We start from the raw sequence: 18,737 nt of genomic DNA, 5'->3' as shown, positions 1-18,737 counted from the left end.
TTCTGAAAGCACCAAGTTGTTTCATTTTTCAAAGCACTTGAAGCGCTCGACAAACTCTCTGTACTTGAAATGCCATGATTTTGCAACAAAACTTCAAGTACAGATGATAGTGGTACCAACTTTGAATTTCAAGTATGATGATGAAAACATTCGTATGTGTACGTACGGATGAATACTCGAATAATAATAGTCGTGTAATTAAATTGAGCAATTGGTTGGCAGCTACCAAATTGTAATTAAATTCCCACATCATCCTATACACCCGAGTAACCAATCAATATTTTCCTTCACCATTGACCATTAGCTTACAACAACGATCCTTGTTGTGTTTTCTATTAAAATGGCAATTTCCTTTTTTTTCTATTTTCTTAATGCGAGCAATAGATAACACGGAATGCTATATCTCAGCTTAGAATTAACATTTAAGATTCATGCGCAACGTGCAAACACGCATCTCTTCAGCGGATGATTGCTCTACACTCGCTTGCTGGTCAATGTTTTTTCATTACACACACGCACTCCACACTCTAAAAGTCACTCAACATCGTTATCATTCATGCATTCACATAAAATCTCGCATTATCATTGGTAACATTAAGACGTTTTAAGCCATACTTTCAGGCTGTTGCAGCCGTCTTCAAACAAGCCAAATCCAAGGCAAAAAAATTCACACAACAACCAACATTGAAACTTGGAGCATTGCGTGAATACATCACAACAACTACTCGAATACATAACACTACCAGCATTTAACCCACCATCAGTTCTCACTCACACAGTAAGCATTCACGACGCACTTCATACCAATCCATCAAACATTCTTCTCTCTGAAACCACAACCTTTCGCTGATCAATCAACACCTCTCGCCATGAATCCCATTCAAGCAACATCTTTAAAGTTTCCACAAGAAACAACTCCCAACAACACTATGGAAAAGTCGCCCAGTGATCATCACTCGTCAACACAACCACAGGTATTTAACATTGCGACCAATTCGTATGTGTTTAGTAACGGTCATCAACAAGGTGATTCCATGTTAGTCTCCTCTCCACCTCCATCTTGCTCGTCATCGTCCTCGCAACCACCTGGCTTTACGTTTGTAGACATGACAAGAGATGTTGCCTTCAAGATCAAGTACGAAGGACACAAGTGCCTTAAAGTGAATAAGCAATTCAGAAATAATGAAACCTTTCAGAACAACTTTTTCATTTTCAAGAGTGGAAATGAGCAAACACCAAATGGTGAAGCCATGCTAATGGATGGTAACAGTGTTGGTGACATGATGATTACTGAAAATAGTCAAGATGCCATCACAACACCACACTCGTCTGGAAACCATCATAGTTTCGAAACTGTGATGAAACCGATCGATTTCACTCATTGCAATCCCTCTACTAACAGTATGTCTTCTCCAATAAGGCATTCAGGGCCTTCACATCGAGGAAGAAGAGCTTCTGTGTGTAGCATGGAAAATCATTCACACTTGAGTAGTGGCACCACGACTACTCCAACCGTCACTCCAACCACTTCTACAGCTTCCAATTGTTTCTTTCATTTCCAAACTACTCCTATTCATCCTCATGGAAAGAGTCTGGATACAAGCGTTTCATCACAATTAGATTCAAGTCACTCTCCAAATGGAAAAGGTAAAATCGCCAGAGCCACTGCAAGAAGAAGAAAATCAACGATTGGCTTTGTTGATATTTCATCATCGTCGAGTGTCGTTGGAGCAGCTGAGAAACCACCATCATTGTCGTCAACCACTTCCCAAGCGGCACTCCTGAATGAGGTCGAACAGTTGGACATTAATCAAACTGTCCAATCGAAAAAGAAAAAGAAGAGAAGAAATAGTAAGAGTGCACCAGCGGATGAAACCTCTCCAACAGCCACAGCATTGAATTCAGGAACAAGCGCTGCTACAGAAAATAATGGCAAGAAGAAGAGAAAGAGAGGTTCTTCAAGCAATTCAAAGAAGAGAAATTCCAAAAAGAATCATTCTCCAGAGTTAAATGCTGCACAGAATACCACCATGGATCCATCTTTGATGAATGGAGAGGACAGTAACACTGTTTCTGGTCCATTGACCTCAGATTCGTCTCCTCATGCCATACCAGCATTATTGACTCCACCTGATATGAATAGCTTCAATCAATTATTGATTTATGCAGCCTTAAATCAATACTTGCAGCAACAACCTGAGGTTGGTCACGAATTGATCAAACATTTGGCAGTTTTGAATTGTCAACCACTCGCTGGACAAGCAGTGCAAACTCCTCAATCACAACCTTCCTCGAGTAATAACAATAACTCTTATGAATGTGACTTGAACTTTGATGAGATTGACCAGTTGCTCGATGGTTTTCCACAGCTTACCGATCCAAATCCTCCCACAAACACAGACCAATCAACAACTGCTAACGTTAATGATGGACGCCTTCTACTGGCTTCTACAAGTACTACCAACCAGCAACAAGATTTGAACAATACGGATATCACCATGACTGTAGTCGATCCTGTAACTCTTCAGGTACAAAATCATGATCAAGATGGTTCTTCTCAACAGCATACTCTCCTCATGATGCCACAAGACAACACAAATCAGCAAGTTGACGCATCTTCCACCACTCTTGCTGCTTCAGACGACCTTAACGTTTTGGATTCGACACATCAATCAAGTGCTGCAAGTCCACTTACAGGAGAATTTCTACTCGATCCTAACTTTGAATGGAATTGTATGGATAGTGGCAGAGGTGAATTCAATGACACATTTGCTGTTGACGGCAGTAGTAGTCATTCAGGTCTTGCTTCTCATTCAGAAGGAGGATCTTGTGCATCAACACATAACAATACCTCCTCCATGTTGGACGATACATTCGAGAATATGTTGTTGTCTCCATGCTCGGATGTCTCCTCTGGACAATTACCAATCAAAGATCATGATTCTCTCCAAAATTCGTTTTATCCTTTCCAGAATCAAGCAAATTCACCACTATTTGCATCATCAGCAAGTTCTGCTTCCTCTAACAAGCAAGAGCAGTCCCCAGATGTTGCAAGGAGAGCCGAATATTCTGCAGTTTTTAAAGAACATATTGACCAGTAATCTCTCAAATAAATTACTTGTAATGTGTGTTCCTTTTCATAATTGCAAGAAATATGATTAAATATATTCAAATATCAGTCATTAGTCAAATTCGAAATTTTAGCAAACTGTTGACTTCCAACAAATGTCAAATAGGGAGGGCAAATCGCTTCATTATTCGAAACGAACATTTTACCATCTTGCCAATAACCTTGCTTCACAAAACCAGCAACAACTCTGCAATAGAATAGATGATGATTGGGACATGTTCTTTCCAATTCTTTCTCAATGACACAGCATAAATGAGCACAGCATTCCGAAAAGCAGTAAAATGAACCATGTTTTTCAACGTGGTGTGTCACGAGTGAGAGTGGTTTTCGTGGTGAATGATGAGTCTGCTCATGCTTAACGTCATCTAAACAATTGACAAACTTTTCAAACTTGTCAATGGAGCTTCCGCTGCATCCACCAATGGCAAGAACTGTGTCTGCAAGTGCAGTGGTCGGTACGCTGAGAGCAAATTTCATGCTAGGTAGCACTAATGACGCTGAATGTCTTCCAGTGTTCATGGAGCACACAAAATGGCCACTATTATCCACAGGAGTGAGCCAAGTGATGGTCATAATATTCCGTTGATCGTTGAATGAACTTGTCAACAGGCAAACAGGATTTGTATATAAAAGTCTTGAGAGTAAATTTGCAGGAACTACGGAAATAAATTTGTTTTTCTCAGAGTTTCCAATGATTGCCTCATGAAGTAAAGAGTGATCATTAAGAATGTCACATTTTAGAATGAGCTTGGCCTGTCCATCTGTTACAATTTTCAACACAAAAAGCCACGAACCAATAATTACAATCATGTAATTTCCATCCTTTGTTACACAGAAAATGCGTAAATTAGATTCGCTTTCAACCATCGTGTCGATACAGTGTTGAATTCCATTCAGGCATTGCGTCAATTTTCGAGTTTTTTGATGATAGAAAATAAAGTTTTCACGATTTGTAAAATGTAACAGAGCGACATCTTCGAGCTCTAATTTGTAAACGTCTTCGACATGGGAAGTGTTCAATGAAATCACATGAGCAAGCTTGTTTTTGAAATGAGTTACAATTAAATTGTTCATCGTATGGATACATGTTATGGAAATATCTTGTTGAGCAAACTGTTCATCTACAGCCATTTTTTGTAGTGTAATAGCGGTGTCATTTTTGTTGAGCTTAAAAAAGAGTAATGATTGGCTTGAAGTTAAAGTGCATAACATCTGTGATCCATCATGCAAGGCTAAAATTGAAAAATCGAGAACTAATTCTGACGATTCTATATCTGGTAACGGCATGCAAGCTACGAGTTTGTCTAAATTTTTTTCATGCCATATCCATACATGATTATCCGTAGTAATTGCCACAAGGTATTTCTCTGTTACTTTCTTTTTGATGGCCGTTGTAGTAGTGAGAATGTCCAATCCAACTATTGATTTTGTGGGAAGTAAGCTGGTGTCAGGAACTATTTCAATAAGTGTGTTTTCAATCTCAATGTCAGTTGAAGGCAACTGTGGAGTACAAGCATATTGTAAATTAATTTTGAAAGCAATAATTGATGATTTTGCTTTTCCAAATTTTGAAATTACTAATAAAGTAAATGAGTGAATCGTCATCATGGAGGGGAAAGTGGTACCTTCAAATGTATTTTTCCCACTCGAAAACGAATCGTTCGTTTGTCTCTGTTTGTGGTGTCGGGATGAAACATTTTCAAGTACCATCATGCCATCTATTGATGACAATCCTTTCAGAAGTTCAGTGAATTTGAAAATCTTCACCTTGTTATTTTCAATCCGATGATCTGTATGGTGATCATGAGTCAAAAACAATTTGAGAGAGCCATCCCCATATCCGAGAAAAGTGAAAAGTAACCTTCTCAATCCATTCTTTGAAATTATACTTTTATACTCTCCTTCCAAAACCTCACCATGATGGTGTTGTTGTTCGTCATTTGGCACGAACAACTTGGATGATGGTAATAGTGCTGAATGACCGAAACTTGCTCCGAAAGGTCTATACACGATGACGCAAGAAGGATTTGCCTTTTTCATTTTTTTCGTTGCTCTCAAATTTCAAACCATTTCAAGAATTTGAAAAAAACGTTGAATTCCAAAGATCAAACTTGTTGATTTTTGGACCAGGGTCATGCTCCATTCACAGGCAATTCTAGGCATTCAACATCATGGACTAAAGAATGCATGCATTACCAAACGTAAATTCACAAATCCTTTTCTCATCACTTTCCTTTATGTGCTATGCATCAGCCAAGATGATGCTCAACTTTTGTGGAACAAGTCCAAACATGTACTGTTGAATGAAAAGATGTGCAGAGTGTTTGGGTAGCAGTTAGAAAGTTTCAAGGTGATCATCTCAATACAAAAAAACAACAACCTCATTCTTGTCAACTCTTGTGTCAAGTATTTTGAGCATCAGCTCTTCAACAATTGTTGCTCACTGAGACTGTGTTACTCGCTAACGAATCGCGTGCATCAGCAGTTTCTCTTGTGACACTTTTTACCGCCATTATTTTCATAGATTGTAAGATCCCAAACGCAACGTTGAAATTTTCAGCACACAAAACAAAGTCAATATTACAACGAGAGAACAATATTCTTCAATACTGCCATCATCAGTAACATCAATTTCCGTCTCATCGTCAACATTTTCCTCCATTGAGAATGTTTTTCAGAAAGAACAAATCAAGTGGTTCCAATCAAACCACAACTAAATCCAAGTCTTCTACCTCTACCACCAACAAATCAACAACCACCAACACCGCCACGTCTACCTCCACTTCTACCCTAAATTCTCCTCCTTTCCTCGCCACAGAAATGAATTTGGCAGATTCCAACATGTCCACAACGACATCAGAACGGCCAAGCATGGACATTTTTCTGGCTCATCGTCAACAGCACAACAACCAGACCGTAGAATCAAGCACTCAAGATCAACAGAGTAGTCATACTGAAACGAACGTGCCCCGAAATCGTAACTCTCTTCGTCTCTCTATTGGACACTTCTTTAAGGATAAGCTCAACAAGATTCGTCACTCTCTGAATCGAAATTCTAACCTTAATTTTGATGATATTGAAGCAGCTGTGGCTTTGGAACAACTTGGTTCGCCCTCATCTTCCACCACACATGGTTATTATACCGAGAGATGTTCCATGGATACGAGTAGAAGTAATGCCAGTAGAAATCATCATCAGAACCCCAAGCAAAGTGAGAGAGGTCGAAATCGAGCCATCTCAGATGGAGTGCATCCTAAAAAGAGACCCGTCTCGGTCACACTGCAGCAACTTCAAAGTGGAAACTATTCGGGTAGTGGCTTTATATCAGCCAATCCCTATAGCATGTCCTCCTCGTCCTCATCTGGTCGATCATTTCCATCTCCTAGACAATTTCTCAAATCCACTCTCTTCTCGAATAAGGAACAACAAGAATCGAAGGACATTAAGGTTCTCGTACTGGGTGCTACAGCTGTGGGAAAGAGTGCCCTTTGTAGTCAATATCTGAAAGGAATATTTCCATCTCAACATGTTTCCACAGTGGAGGATCAATTCAAAAAGGTGGTTGATATTGATGGTGAAACGACAAGCATTCATATTTTGGACACATGGGGTGATGTTCTCTTGCAAAACGAGTCGTCATTGCAATCGCCTCAAGATGTCTCAAATAGCACAAGCTCGTTACAAAGCTCTCAGAGCAGTACATCCAATTTAGTTGAACACCTCTCAAAACCCTCCAAAGCAATTACCTCAATTGTTGAAAATGCTTCAGCAGCAGAACAGAATCATCCTAATAGTGATTCCTTAAATAATTGCTCATTCAGTAATAATTCATCGAGTTGTAGCAGCTCGCTCGTCTCCACAACAATATTAGGTTCTTCCATGGCAGAGAGTTGCACCTTGACAGATGCATCAAGCAATACAAGCAGCAAGAATATGACCTCGTCGTCTCCTCGAAGAAATAGTTGTGTACAACTCGAAAGGGAGTTGAAAAAGTCTATCATGAATCAAATTTCTTCGTCTTCCAATGGGTCCTTCTTTGCATCCAATGTGGTCATCTTACTCATGTATTCCATTTCAGATTATTCCTCCTTTGAGAAGGTTTTACAAATCTATGAAAATCTCCAACTGTTGGCTGTCGAGTCACATTTGAAAAATTACAATGAAGAGCTTGCTAATAACTCTAAAAAGAAGGGCTCCCTTACTAAACGTTCTCCACGATGTAAATATTATTCCTTCCAGCCCACCATCTTACTTGTGGGTACGAAACGAGATCAAGATCCATCTATTGCACGAAGTAACCTGATTCACCAGCTTACCAATTCGTCCTCTTTCACAGTACCAACAACGTCACAACAAGAACGACGACCATCCATTGTTCAACAACCACCCACCAATAATAACAACAACAACAGTTCAGACATGTATGGCTTCTATTACGGCTTTGGATTAAGCAATGAAGACAAAACTCAATTCATTCACTCTCTTCCAGCACGCATTCCAATCACCAAGTCCAATAAGCGACGACCTTCCATCTATTCACAATACGAGTATGCCATGTGTGGATGTACAGAGACAGAGAGACAAGTCACATTCGAAGAAGGAGAGCAATTAGCAGCTACCATCGGTGAGAATTGCTACTTTATGGAAATTTCAAATCAAAACCCATTGGAAGTGGAACAAGTATTTCTGCAAGCCGTTCGAAAAGTGAGAGAACGCATGACTCAACTCTCCAACTCGGAATTTGCTCGGGCAGCTCGAGCTCAACCCATTTCATACAGAACTCCATTATCGGAATGTGTTTCGGTGTCGTCATCGAGAGCATCCTCTGCAGCCACTCCGTATGATGAGGACACATGGAATGCCCTTAATGCTACGCAACAGCAGCAACCAGTGAGTAGCAGTGGTAATCATAGTCAGCAGCCTATCATCACTCGAAAAGAAGTTCCGAGACTTCTCTCACCCACATCGGACAGCAAAGAAGCGAGAGACGAAAAGCAAAGAAGACGAAGAAAAGATATCAAAGTATTGGAAAATTGTGCTGCATTAACGGATGAATTAATAAATTACATGTAAATAATAATTGTCGTTGCGTAAAGTCAAAGGATATATTTTCAATGAGTATTTCTGTTTCGTCGTCATGATGATCCTGCTGTTACTTACATGAATTTATTGTCAGGGTGAAAAACCTAGAAATTGGATGGGTATCCGATGGATGGTTAAATAATATCATGAAATATATTGTTGATGGAATGGTTATTAATTGATAAAAGCAGCGCTCAATATATTGTTATTTCTGCACAATGTGTAGAAAATTATTTTAAATCATATTAATCATGATGATGATAATTATTCTTCATCTAAATGAGTACTTTTGTGTTCTTTCAACTTCTTTCTTTCTGCCAATAACCTCATCTTCTTGTTTACATCATCCGCAATAATTTGATCCGAAACCAGAGTTGAACGTCCAATGTCAGCACCACTTGCTTCATGTCCTGCACGAGGTGAAAATAATGTCAAGTATGAAACAAAAAGAATAGATGCCACAAGAAAAGGTCGTCTTCCAGTGACTCGACTCTTCGGAAAGATGAAATCAAAAGTTGCTTTGAGAAAGGAGGACATTTTTTTCTTCAAACAAGAATTTTTATTTTGATTGGGAGTGCACGAATTAGAGAAGAAAATTCACATCTTTTTGTCCAACAATACCTGAGATGAAGAGAAAGGTGGCGCTTCATTCTTCACATTAGAACAGTTTGAACACATCAAATTTAATAGTGAATCTTTGCAATAATATCTGTACCTTGGTATTGAGGCAATTGCAAATTCAATTCTGTTTGAAGAGAGGGTGGAATAAATCTTCCACCAACATAATGAACACCCTTAAAATATTGAGCACACAATTTCGGAGCAGTCAGTGAAATTAACACGTCACAATAGAGACCTCCATTCTGTAGATTTTCCTCAACATTGGAATTGTTGACATCCCATCCTGAGGGAATATCAATACAAATCATTGGCACCTTTTGCTGTTTGGCTTTCTCATTTAACGTTTCAATAATTTGTTTGTAAGGTTCCCGAATTCCACTTTTGGCAGAAAAAGAAAACCCGAATATTCCATCAAGAATGAATTTGAAATTTTCAAAAGTATGACTGTAGTGTTCTAATAATTCTTGTATGGATTTAAATATTGGAATTTCCAATTGTTTGCATTGTGTTAATAATCGAAGATATAACTCATTGGTTGTTTCTTTGGGATACAAAATTACAGGTGAGTATCCAAAATGTTTCAAATGTCGTGCTGCCACGAGACCGTCTCCTCCATTGTTTCCTGGACCACATACAACTTGTTTCATAACGAAAAATCGTTATATTTTTGAGTATAGACATCAAAACACCTACTCAAACAAGAATTGTTGGAAGCGTCATTTGGAGGAGCATAATCAAAACATGCATGAGCCACAGACATTCCTATTATGTTATTAAGCCAATTTTCCATCCAACAAAATTATTCATAATTCAAAATTATGCCCAGTGTAATTGCAACAATTAAATTCAAATAATTCAAAATTATTAATCCATCGTTAATCATGTATCAATACATGCCTGCCATTTCCATCAACTGATCAATTGAAAATCCATGTACATTCTTATCCATGAGCAGTTGATCAATTTTAATAGCCTCTTCCGACGTTAAAAATTGTTTCTTCAATGACATTTCTTTCATTCCTAAATTCAAATCAACCCTTGTATTCAAACTGAATGAATATTTTCTCGATAATTGAAACAATCGGGCCGTAATTAAATTCTTCTTCTTTTGGAATGCAATAATTTTTTTCATTTATTGCCATTCTCATCCCCATTCCATGACGAGATTAACAAACAGCGAAACACTTATCACTTCACAGGAATAAGAAATCTTTTGGAATCTTTTCCATTCCCAACCATGTCGCTTTTCCTTGATTTTTAAAAATCTTGAAAAAAATCAAAATCTCTCATCACACGCAAACCTCGAAATTCAAATCTCATACCAACGCGCGTTTCTACATACATCATCATTATTCTGAGCAGCACGACACATTATGAGTATTCTTACTCGCACACCAAACACTTCCCGAGAACGTTCTCTTTCCTCTCTTTCACAAAATTCACAAAATTATGGATCTATTGGAAGTCAAGATGATTCGAATGTGTTTCATTCCATTCCGGTTGTTAATGATGATGACAATAACAAACAAATTATTTCACATCATTTGAATGCTCCGATTAATCATTATGCGGTTCAAAGTATGATGGATGACAGACGACAGATGAGTCGTGGATCGAGTATTAATAATAATAATGAATATTATGTGTATCATTCGAAAGATAATGCAAAAAATGGAATGAAATCACGAAATCCAATGGTGAAAGTTTTGTCCTTCTTTTACACCTTGACTAGCAATATTGGAATTGTTTTGACATTTGGCAGTTTGTTAAGATTTCCATACATTTCACACAAATTTCATGGAGGTGCCTTCATCATTCCATATTTTCTCTTATTAGCAATTATTGGACTGCCTTTAATTATTCTCGATTACTCACTTGGTTACATTTCTGGAAAGAATTTTTTGTTTTCATTGGCGAGATGGAATCGACGATCGAGTGGAATTGGAATGGCCTCATGCATTCTTGGAAGCGTGATTATTTCATCGTATTATTCTGTAATTACTTCATGGCTTGGAGTTTATTTTGGAAATATATTTTCAGGTAAGTGTGTGAAATGTTTTTGTCACACATTTATTCATGGTCAACTTGTAAATTTTTTTGTAATTTATTTCCAAATATGATATACAATTCACTCATATTCATGACACACAGATCCCATGCCTTGGTCTGGAACTCCTGAACATTTTTTCAAATCTCAAATTTTAAAAATTAGTACCAACTGGTATGACATGAGTGGATTTCTTTCGTGGCCTGTCTTGGTCGCTCTCGCTTCCTTTTGGTTTCTAAGTTATTGGTTTCTATTTTTGGAATCTGTCAGTAAGATTGTGAGATGGTTTGCAGCTGTGTTTAGTTCCATCTATGTCTTGATGTTATTAGTGATTTTGATTCGAGTCTTGTTTGAAGTTGGATCTGGAATTGGAATTTTACAATTTTTAAAACCAGATTGGATGTTGTAAGTTGATTGGTTTGAAATGTTTTAATGTTTTGGATGAATGTTGTTTGGAAAACGAATATTTTTGGTCAACTACTTTTTATTTCTTTAAATTCTTGAAAAGATTGGCCAAGGGTGATTTATGGTTAGGTGCATTTGGTCAAATATGTTTTACCTAGTAGGTTTTAAAATTTTTAATTTCAAATTCTAAATGACACGTTGAAAAATCCAAATTTGTCAAATCATTTACCACACGAAACTCTAATTCACAAATTTTCAAAGTGGAATTTCCAATGGTTATCTTACCATGTATTCCTCTCAATTCAAAAATGGAAATAAGGACATTGTTCTCAACTCTTTCATGATACTCTTTGCAGGAATTCTCGTTTCAGTCATTAGTGGAGTTTCTTACTATGCCGTTTTAGGTTATTTAGCTGTCACTAGCAAAACTCCAGATGAAATCAATTCTCATTTTCATGCTGGAATTGGTTCTCCAATTTTTGTCATGATCGAAGCAGCAACGAATCTTTTCCCAATTCCACACATGTTCACAGTGATTTTAATATTTTCATTGATTTTTGTGGGTTTTAATAGCACACTCTATTTTTCAGAAGCTTTGATTGATTGTGTGAAAAATTTAATTCCACGAAGAAATACTCGACGATTTGTCATTACATTTGTGGTGTGTGGAATTTCATTTTTCTTTGGAATTCCATTTACATTATCGAATGGTTATTATATTTTGGAAATTGTGGATCATTATGTTGGAAATTATGGAATGGGATTGATTGCCTTAATGGAATGTCTCGTTATTGGATACTTTTCATCGAATCCAGAAGGAGGAGCCATCAAAATTTCACCTCTCATGAATAACCAAAATGGAATAGACCATGTATCATCGAATCGTCTTCAACCAAACTCGGAATCTTCATTGACACTTTTCAAATTTATTCGAAAACGATTTTCCAAATTCTCTCAACACAAATCTTGGAATAATTTTAAGGGAATTATTTGCTTTTCAGTGGATTCATTCCGAGAGAGAATTGAACGAGACACAACCATTGGTCCATTTCTCATTTGGAGTCTTGTTGTGAAATATTTAACACCTCTCAGTTTATTTGTATTTTTAATTTGGAATTTAGTAACAGAATCCATTCATCCATTTTCAACATTTAAGGATCCATCCAAATATGATGTCTTGTCTCTTGTATTGGGCTGGCTTTTGGTGTTGTCATGTCTTGTTATTTTTGCAATTTTTGCAATTTGGCCGTCTGTGGAAGAAAATGAAGAAGTTGGAGGTGATGACATGAAAGAATTTGTGAGTTCCTTTTCGAAGGAGGATTTAAAACAACCATTGAATATTAATTCTGGAGAAGACTCGACGGAGGCATTGGCTGCTGCAGCTATTGATGAAGATCAAGTGTGAGTTTGATTTGAGAATGAATTGCTTCCTATTTATTGTGAAACATTTGTATGGCACCAATGGTTGATGTTAACAATTTACGGAACAAGGACTCTAGGTTGATTGTAACATACAAGAACTCGGGGATTTTCCTCATGAAATTAACAATGACATTCTAAATAGTTTTCTCTTGTTTGTTTCTTGTATGAATTGACAGAATTTCCAAATTCAAGGAATCTCCTTTTTTGAATTTCCAATTCAAGATGTTTCCTAAATCTGAAAAATCCAACTGTTCAAAACGACAACCTTCCTCACATGTGTTGCATTGCACCAAGCATCCACTCTGTACCTTCACAATAGAAATAAATTCCCTCAAAAAAATCTTCACACTTTTTGTAACAATATCTTCACTCCAAATTTCCAACAAACCATCAATCATAACAACAACAACTACTCCAATACAAAATGGACGGACTTTCCTACCTTGAAAACGATCATGTCTGGCTTCGTGATCGCTTCTCTCAATTCCGCAATGAAACCAATTGGACCCTTCGTCGCGACATTATTAAGGACATTATAACCTTTGTGTGTCAACACACATCTGCTGAGGAACGATACTTGTACGAATTGATCACGAAAAAGTTTGATAATGGTAAATTCCTCTACGACAAGGAATTGGTCGATAATCAAGTAGCAAAAGAAATTATGCAATTCTTGTTGGACAATCTTGATGTCTTGACCACTGGCAACTTTACTTATCGTGACTCGTTTTTCCAAGAATGTGAAAAACTCTTCTCCGGCCTTGAAGATCACATGAAAGAAGAAGAGAATATCATTTTCCCTAAATTGAGAGAACAACTCTCTTCCAATGAACTCTCTCAATTGTATCGTGATTTGGAATGGGCAAAACAAAACGCTCCAACCATGCCTCATCCTCGAGCTCCAGTCACTGGCGCCAAGTTGTTGCATCCAGTCACTGGTCTTGTGGATACTGTGACTGAACAAATTACTGGAACTAGTCGTAATCAATAAGATGCAATCGATTGAGTGAGTGGTGATGGATCGTTAATTGAGATTTGAAATGGATCCAATGGTTCCATTGTTGTAACAATGCAAAATAAATGTGATTTCCCAAAGTTGTGATTTGTTAAAATAGTATAGATCATCCTTTTGAAATCAATGTTTTCTTGTGGGGTTATGAGTCAACGTTCGAGTATCGAATGTCATTGTTGTTGAGTTGTTGTGTTTCAAAAGCAGCATCTCATTAGAGAGTATGATGATCCATGTGAATTCCTCTCTGTGCATGAATGGAGTTCAATTTTTTAGACTTTCAAAGAGAAAAACGGTTCATAAGGATCACGACACCAATGGACGAGTGAGCTTAAATGTTGTTTGTGCACAACATAATATATATATTATCAACAACACTGATTAAGTTCAACATTGACCTCTCAATGACCTAGTATCGTTTGAAAAAGACCATGACGGATTAGAAATAATTCTTCTTCTTGGTTCGAATATCATATTCTTCCTCATCACTCTGTTCGTCATTCTTTTCCATTTCCACATGTTTGAAATGTTGTTCTCCAACCAAATGTCTTGGAACTCCTCTCCACTTTTTATATTGCCATGCTAAACAACCGAGAAGGGGTAAAATCACAAATAGAATCAAGCAACTGGCTGGTAATAACGTGGCAACTGCAACAATCGATGAAGTAGTCAAGAATGATGAAATGTCCTTATAATAGTAAAATAAATCTCTCTTTCCAAATCCTACAAACCAATCTGGATGTTCCGTATTTGTGTAGCATTGCTTTTCAGTGTTCACATCAACCAGATCGTTATCGAACATGCCATTCAAGTCACCCTTCTTGAGCTCTATCCAAGTAGCAGTTGTGTTCAACTTGTAGTATTTTGGGAAGGTGTCCAATGTGACATTGGTGTATGTTTCCTCATGGAATGAATAGGTCACAATGGCATGACAATACCTCACGTCATAGGTTTGACTATTTTGCGTAACTGTTCTCTCCATTATACAATTTTCAACATTATTCGTGACATTACACGTTGTTAATTCGGTGAGCAATGGCTTTTCAGTACTCTTCTGAGAGGCCCTAATAAAGTCCCAATATAATTTTGCAAAATAAGCTCCGACACCCAAGCATGAAATGGACATTATGGTTGAAATGGCCAATACGGCGAGAGTGATAATCATTCTCCTTTTGGTGGTTATTAATTTTACCATGTTGTTCTCAGTCTGTATTCCTGAATGATGACAGTGTGTGAGGAATATATTTAATAAATTAGTAATGATGATGATGATTGTAAAAATATATTGAAGTGAATCTCAAAGATAACTCCGACGTTTTCCAATAGGTATTCACACAATGATACTATTAAATCTTATTGAAATTTAAAGAAAGAAGAGAGGATGAGGATGATCAGAACCACACACAAGACCGTTCAAAAAAAACGTTTTGCTTCCGAGAGGACACAGAACAGACGTTAACAGAATTTTTTAAAAAAGAAAGGGCTTGCAAAAAGTAGATGCTTTTCAATCATCATGGTCATGGTTATGGAACGACGAACAACCAACGTGCTGGATCAAAAACTTTTTTCGACTCGTTGGAGCCAAACCTAAGATACACTTCAGCCAAACCCGATAATTTTGGTATTGTATGAAAATTTACAAAATTGACGTGTGTACTGTAAAACACAACGATGAATAACACGGGTAAAAGGAACAGAAACGTTTCTAAGGCCTCTCTCTTCAATGAACGAACGAATGAACGAAACAATACGATTTTCGAGATGACCTCTCTCAATTTGAAGCCTAATAATCTAGATTTGGAAATTGATTTGAAGTTACTTGTTTGAATTGTTTGCTTCATTCGTACCCATCGGAATTACTCATATGAGAGCAACGATCGACGTAGTTCATGAAGGGACTCATTCTCTCGGCTTTGGAAATCCTCCTGGTCACCACTTCATAGACCAAAGCAAAGTACTGCCTAAGCATGCTGTCTACAGTGCAACGACGAATGTACTGCATGAAGAGATTCAACACCAGAAATTCCTTAAACGATATTCTCTTGCAATGAACATGTGTTTAGAAATTAATGTTCGACAAGGTGAGAACTACCAAAACAGAGCTCACGACGTTACGTCACATAAGGCAACGGTCAGGCGTATGAATCATGATGAGAACTATAATGCTTCCGATTGATGGTTGTTCTATTGGTGGTACAATCATTCGGAATGCAACATGGCTGGAGATGACACCTTTTTCATACCAAAATCCGAACATGTTTTCTTTCAATATTAGAAAGAGAGATGCAATTCTTGATTTCGAATATTCAATTCTAAAGATGGAGATGATTGTAAACAGTTACTAACTTGCGGACAAGCATTGATGTTGTTGTTTCAAACAAACAATACTCCTTTGCAACACGCAGAACGCATTGAGGTGGCTATCGTACTTAACCTCTACACCACAGTGAATAAAGTACAACAAATATTTACAGTTTCTGGAGAATTGAGTCACTCTTTTAGATCACTTTCCCTTTTTAATATTCAATTTGATTATTCTCAAGATTAAAGAGTTGCAACAGGTTAAAGAAAATTTAACCCACGCAATCTCTCTTTGCTTTGGACAGATTCGACGAACCATAACTGTTTCGTTTACGTGAATACTTGACGCATGACACCTTCAAGTAGAAACAGAAAAATACCGTTTGGCTTCTTCCTTCCATTTCCATATAATAGGCATCTGAGATAGGTACTTCGGTTCTTCGTTCATGTTTGAACGCTGCAAACTATTTTGAACATACCATGAAAGATTTCGCCTCATTCACTTTTACAGTCAAGTTACAATGACTTAAATATCAATTGCACGACTGTTCATGCATCCAAACAACAAAAGATTAGAAAAAAACAACTCATAATTCGTTCTTGAGCAACAACAACCACCTCCAACGGAATAGCATGTCCTCAATGACACTCTCTCATATGCATCACATGACCAACTCGAACGCAGTATTGATGAAGACCATGATGATGGACCATCCATTTCATTCATCTCCAACAACTTCGTACCAAACTCTTTCTCCTTTTGAGTGTAATACGTTGAGCACACACTCCTCAACATTCCCTCCCATGATTCAAAAAGTCAAATTGGATGAAATTACCATTCAAACACCAACCTTCTTGAAATTGGATATTCAAGATGTCATGCAAGCTTGGCAAGAATTGTATTGTCAACACGAAGAGGACCATGACGATGAACAACAACTCCCTTCTGAGATCATGATGGACCAAGAACAATAAGAGTGACAATTTCGAGAGAAGATCTATTAAATTCCTCTCTCACAGAGAAGCATCAGTCACGTCAGTCGCCACAAGAGAAAGTGAGTACTGACCTTGCGCACGTGATATTGAATTCGTTGTTGGTCCTTTCGAAAGAGGAGGATGAACGAATCCTTTCCCGGCGTCGCACGAGCGAAAAGATCAAATAAAGTTGTAAAATCAAAATTGATCCTTGGTTACCAGAAAAAATTTGCTTTGACCACCAACAATTGACTTGAACCTGTACTACTACTGGACTGAACTCGTACAGATGATATCATATTCCTCTCTTCAAAATCATGATGATGAATATCAAGAAACATCCTTGCTTCACCATCACTTCATTCATTGAATGTTTTTTATAAATTCAACAAAAAAAAATGTCGGAAGCAGCAAATCCCTACAAACAAGCGGCCAAAGCCATCAAAGCAAAAGGTCTTTTGAAACTCAAGTTTTATTGCCAAATGTGCCAAAAGCAATGTCGGGATGCGGCTGGATTTAAGGCTCATACCTTGAGTGAGAGTCATCATCGGCAAATGCAAGTGTTCCGAGCCAATCCATCCCGATTTATTAATCAATTCAGTGAGGAATTTAAAAAAGGATTTTTAGATATTTTGAGGACTAGGCATGCCAAGAAAAAGGTACAAGCATTGAAAGTGTATAATGAATATATTAATGATCGACATCATGTACATATGAATTCAACACGTTGGACCACACTCAGTTCGTTTGTAAAATATTTGGGAAAAATCGGAGTTTGTTATGTGGAGTATGATGAAGAAAAGGACACGTGGTTGATTCAATATTTGGGAGAAACAAATACCTATAATCCGAGTGGTGCCTCATCATCGAATACTGAAAATGATGAAGTGTTGGATGAGAAGAGAAAATTTGAGTTGTACGAAAGACAATTTCAAGCGTTGAAAGAACTCGAAGAGCAAGCCGATCAAATCATCAAAGAAGGAGATGACACTGAACAACATGTTACATCATCTTCGGAAACAAAACAGCATAAAAAACCTTCATTTTCAGGTTTTGCACTAACAAGTAAGAAAAGCTCGTCACAAACGACCTCAGACAACTCTGTAAAAGAGGATGACACCAATTGCAATGCAGCCAAACGGAATAGTAGTGCAATACAAGAGCAAGTTCCAATAGATCGTGACGAATCAGAGTATCAAAATGAATCGGAAATCACCGCATCAGACAATAATATTCAATCATCGATGGAACCAGCTAAAAAGAAGAAAAAGACTAGAACAGATGACAATGAAGACGATACTGGACTTTCAAGTGGCTGGCTTAAAACAGGAATTGTTGTGAAAATTATTGATGAAGCTTCCGAATTTTATAACAAGAAAGGACTTGTAATTAAAACTCTCAAGAAAAAGAGACAAGCTCAAGTAGAATTACTAGATAATCCTGGACAAATTATTGAAGTTTATCAAGATAATTTGCAAACAGTCATTCCCAAAATTGGAGGAAAAGTCACCGTTCTTAAACATGAAACCATGAGAGGAAAAACTGCCACTCTATTGGCTGTAGATTTTGATAAGGGATGTGCCACTGTACAATTAGATGGTGTTTTGGGAGAAAATCAACTCGTACTCAATTATGACGAATTTTCGAAATTATTTTAAAATAAGGGTGAGAACTGTCCAATTCATCTCATACTTATTTTGACATTCCATGGAATTCATGAATGTTCTTACATGTTAATCGATTCA

At 37.4% G+C, this 18,737-nt stretch overlaps 10 protein-coding genes across 10 annotated transcripts; 6 read left to right on the top strand and 4 right to left on the bottom strand.

Moving 5' to 3' along the window:
* Positions 1-869: 869 nt before the first annotated feature.
* Positions 870-3,101, top strand: C9374_012856 (uncharacterized protein; the record flags this gene model as incomplete). Its single annotated transcript, XM_044688668.1, has 1 exon — positions 870-3,101. The coding sequence occupies one exon, from the start codon at positions 870-872 to the stop codon at positions 3,099-3,101; it is 2,232 nt and encodes a 743-aa protein (XP_044542298.1).
* Positions 3,102-3,175: 74 nt separating this feature from the next.
* On the bottom strand, positions 3,176-5,170 carry C9374_012855 (uncharacterized protein; the record flags this gene model as incomplete). The annotated part of the gene is made up of 1 exon (XM_044688667.1): positions 3,176-5,170. One exon carries the CDS (start codon positions 5,168-5,170, stop codon positions 3,176-3,178), a length of 1,995 nt encoding a protein of 664 aa, XP_044542297.1.
* A 627-nt stretch (positions 5,171-5,797) lies between these two features.
* Positions 5,798-8,203, top strand: C9374_012854 (uncharacterized protein; the record flags this gene model as incomplete). The annotated part of the gene is made up of 1 exon (XM_044688666.1): positions 5,798-8,203. The coding sequence occupies one exon, from the start codon at positions 5,798-5,800 to the stop codon at positions 8,201-8,203; it is 2,406 nt and encodes an 801-aa protein (XP_044542296.1).
* A 273-nt stretch (positions 8,204-8,476) lies between these two features.
* Positions 8,477-8,749, bottom strand: C9374_012853 (uncharacterized protein; the record flags this gene model as incomplete). Its single annotated transcript, XM_044688665.1, has 1 exon — positions 8,477-8,749. The coding sequence occupies one exon, from the start codon at positions 8,747-8,749 to the stop codon at positions 8,477-8,479; it is 273 nt and encodes a 90-aa protein (XP_044542295.1).
* A 146-nt stretch (positions 8,750-8,895) lies between these two features.
* Positions 8,896-9,965, bottom strand: C9374_012852 (uncharacterized protein; the record flags this gene model as incomplete). The annotated part of the gene is made up of 3 exons (XM_044688664.1): positions 8,896-9,470; positions 9,527-9,595; positions 9,731-9,965. 3 exons carry the CDS (start codon positions 9,963-9,965, stop codon positions 8,896-8,898), a joined length of 879 nt encoding a protein of 292 aa, XP_044542294.1.
* A 241-nt stretch (positions 9,966-10,206) lies between these two features.
* C9374_012851 (uncharacterized protein) lies at positions 10,207-12,690 on the top strand (the record flags this gene model as incomplete). Its single annotated transcript, XM_044688663.1, has 4 exons — positions 10,207-10,873; positions 10,985-11,285; positions 11,389-11,442; positions 11,547-12,690. 4 exons carry the CDS (start codon positions 10,207-10,209, stop codon positions 12,688-12,690), a joined length of 2,166 nt encoding a protein of 721 aa, XP_044542293.1.
* A 441-nt stretch (positions 12,691-13,131) lies between these two features.
* Positions 13,132-13,698, top strand: C9374_012850 (uncharacterized protein; the record flags this gene model as incomplete). The annotated part of the gene is made up of 1 exon (XM_044688662.1): positions 13,132-13,698. The coding sequence occupies one exon, from the start codon at positions 13,132-13,134 to the stop codon at positions 13,696-13,698; it is 567 nt and encodes a 188-aa protein (XP_044542292.1).
* A 457-nt stretch (positions 13,699-14,155) lies between these two features.
* On the bottom strand, positions 14,156-14,881 carry C9374_012849 (uncharacterized protein; the record flags this gene model as incomplete). The annotated part of the gene is made up of 1 exon (XM_044688661.1): positions 14,156-14,881. The coding sequence occupies one exon, from the start codon at positions 14,879-14,881 to the stop codon at positions 14,156-14,158; it is 726 nt and encodes a 241-aa protein (XP_044542291.1).
* A 1,802-nt stretch (positions 14,882-16,683) lies between these two features.
* On the top strand, positions 16,684-16,992 carry C9374_012848 (uncharacterized protein; the record flags this gene model as incomplete). The annotated part of the gene is made up of 1 exon (XM_044688660.1): positions 16,684-16,992. The coding sequence occupies one exon, from the start codon at positions 16,684-16,686 to the stop codon at positions 16,990-16,992; it is 309 nt and encodes a 102-aa protein (XP_044542290.1).
* A 398-nt stretch (positions 16,993-17,390) lies between these two features.
* C9374_012847 (uncharacterized protein) lies at positions 17,391-18,650 on the top strand (the record flags this gene model as incomplete). Its single annotated transcript, XM_044688658.1, has 1 exon — positions 17,391-18,650. The coding sequence occupies one exon, from the start codon at positions 17,391-17,393 to the stop codon at positions 18,648-18,650; it is 1,260 nt and encodes a 419-aa protein (XP_044542289.1).
* Between the last annotated feature and the right edge of the window lie 87 nt (positions 18,651-18,737).

This window comes from Naegleria lovaniensis (genome assembly GCF_003324165.1).
Source record: "Naegleria lovaniensis strain ATCC 30569 chromosome Unknown tig060, whole genome shotgun sequence".
In the NCBI taxonomy this organism is placed as follows: Eukaryota; Heterolobosea; class Eutetramitea; order Acrasida; family Naegleriidae; genus Naegleria; species Naegleria lovaniensis.
The sequence above is the reverse complement of the archived record's forward strand: the minus strand, read 5'-3'. Positions and strand labels throughout refer to the sequence as shown.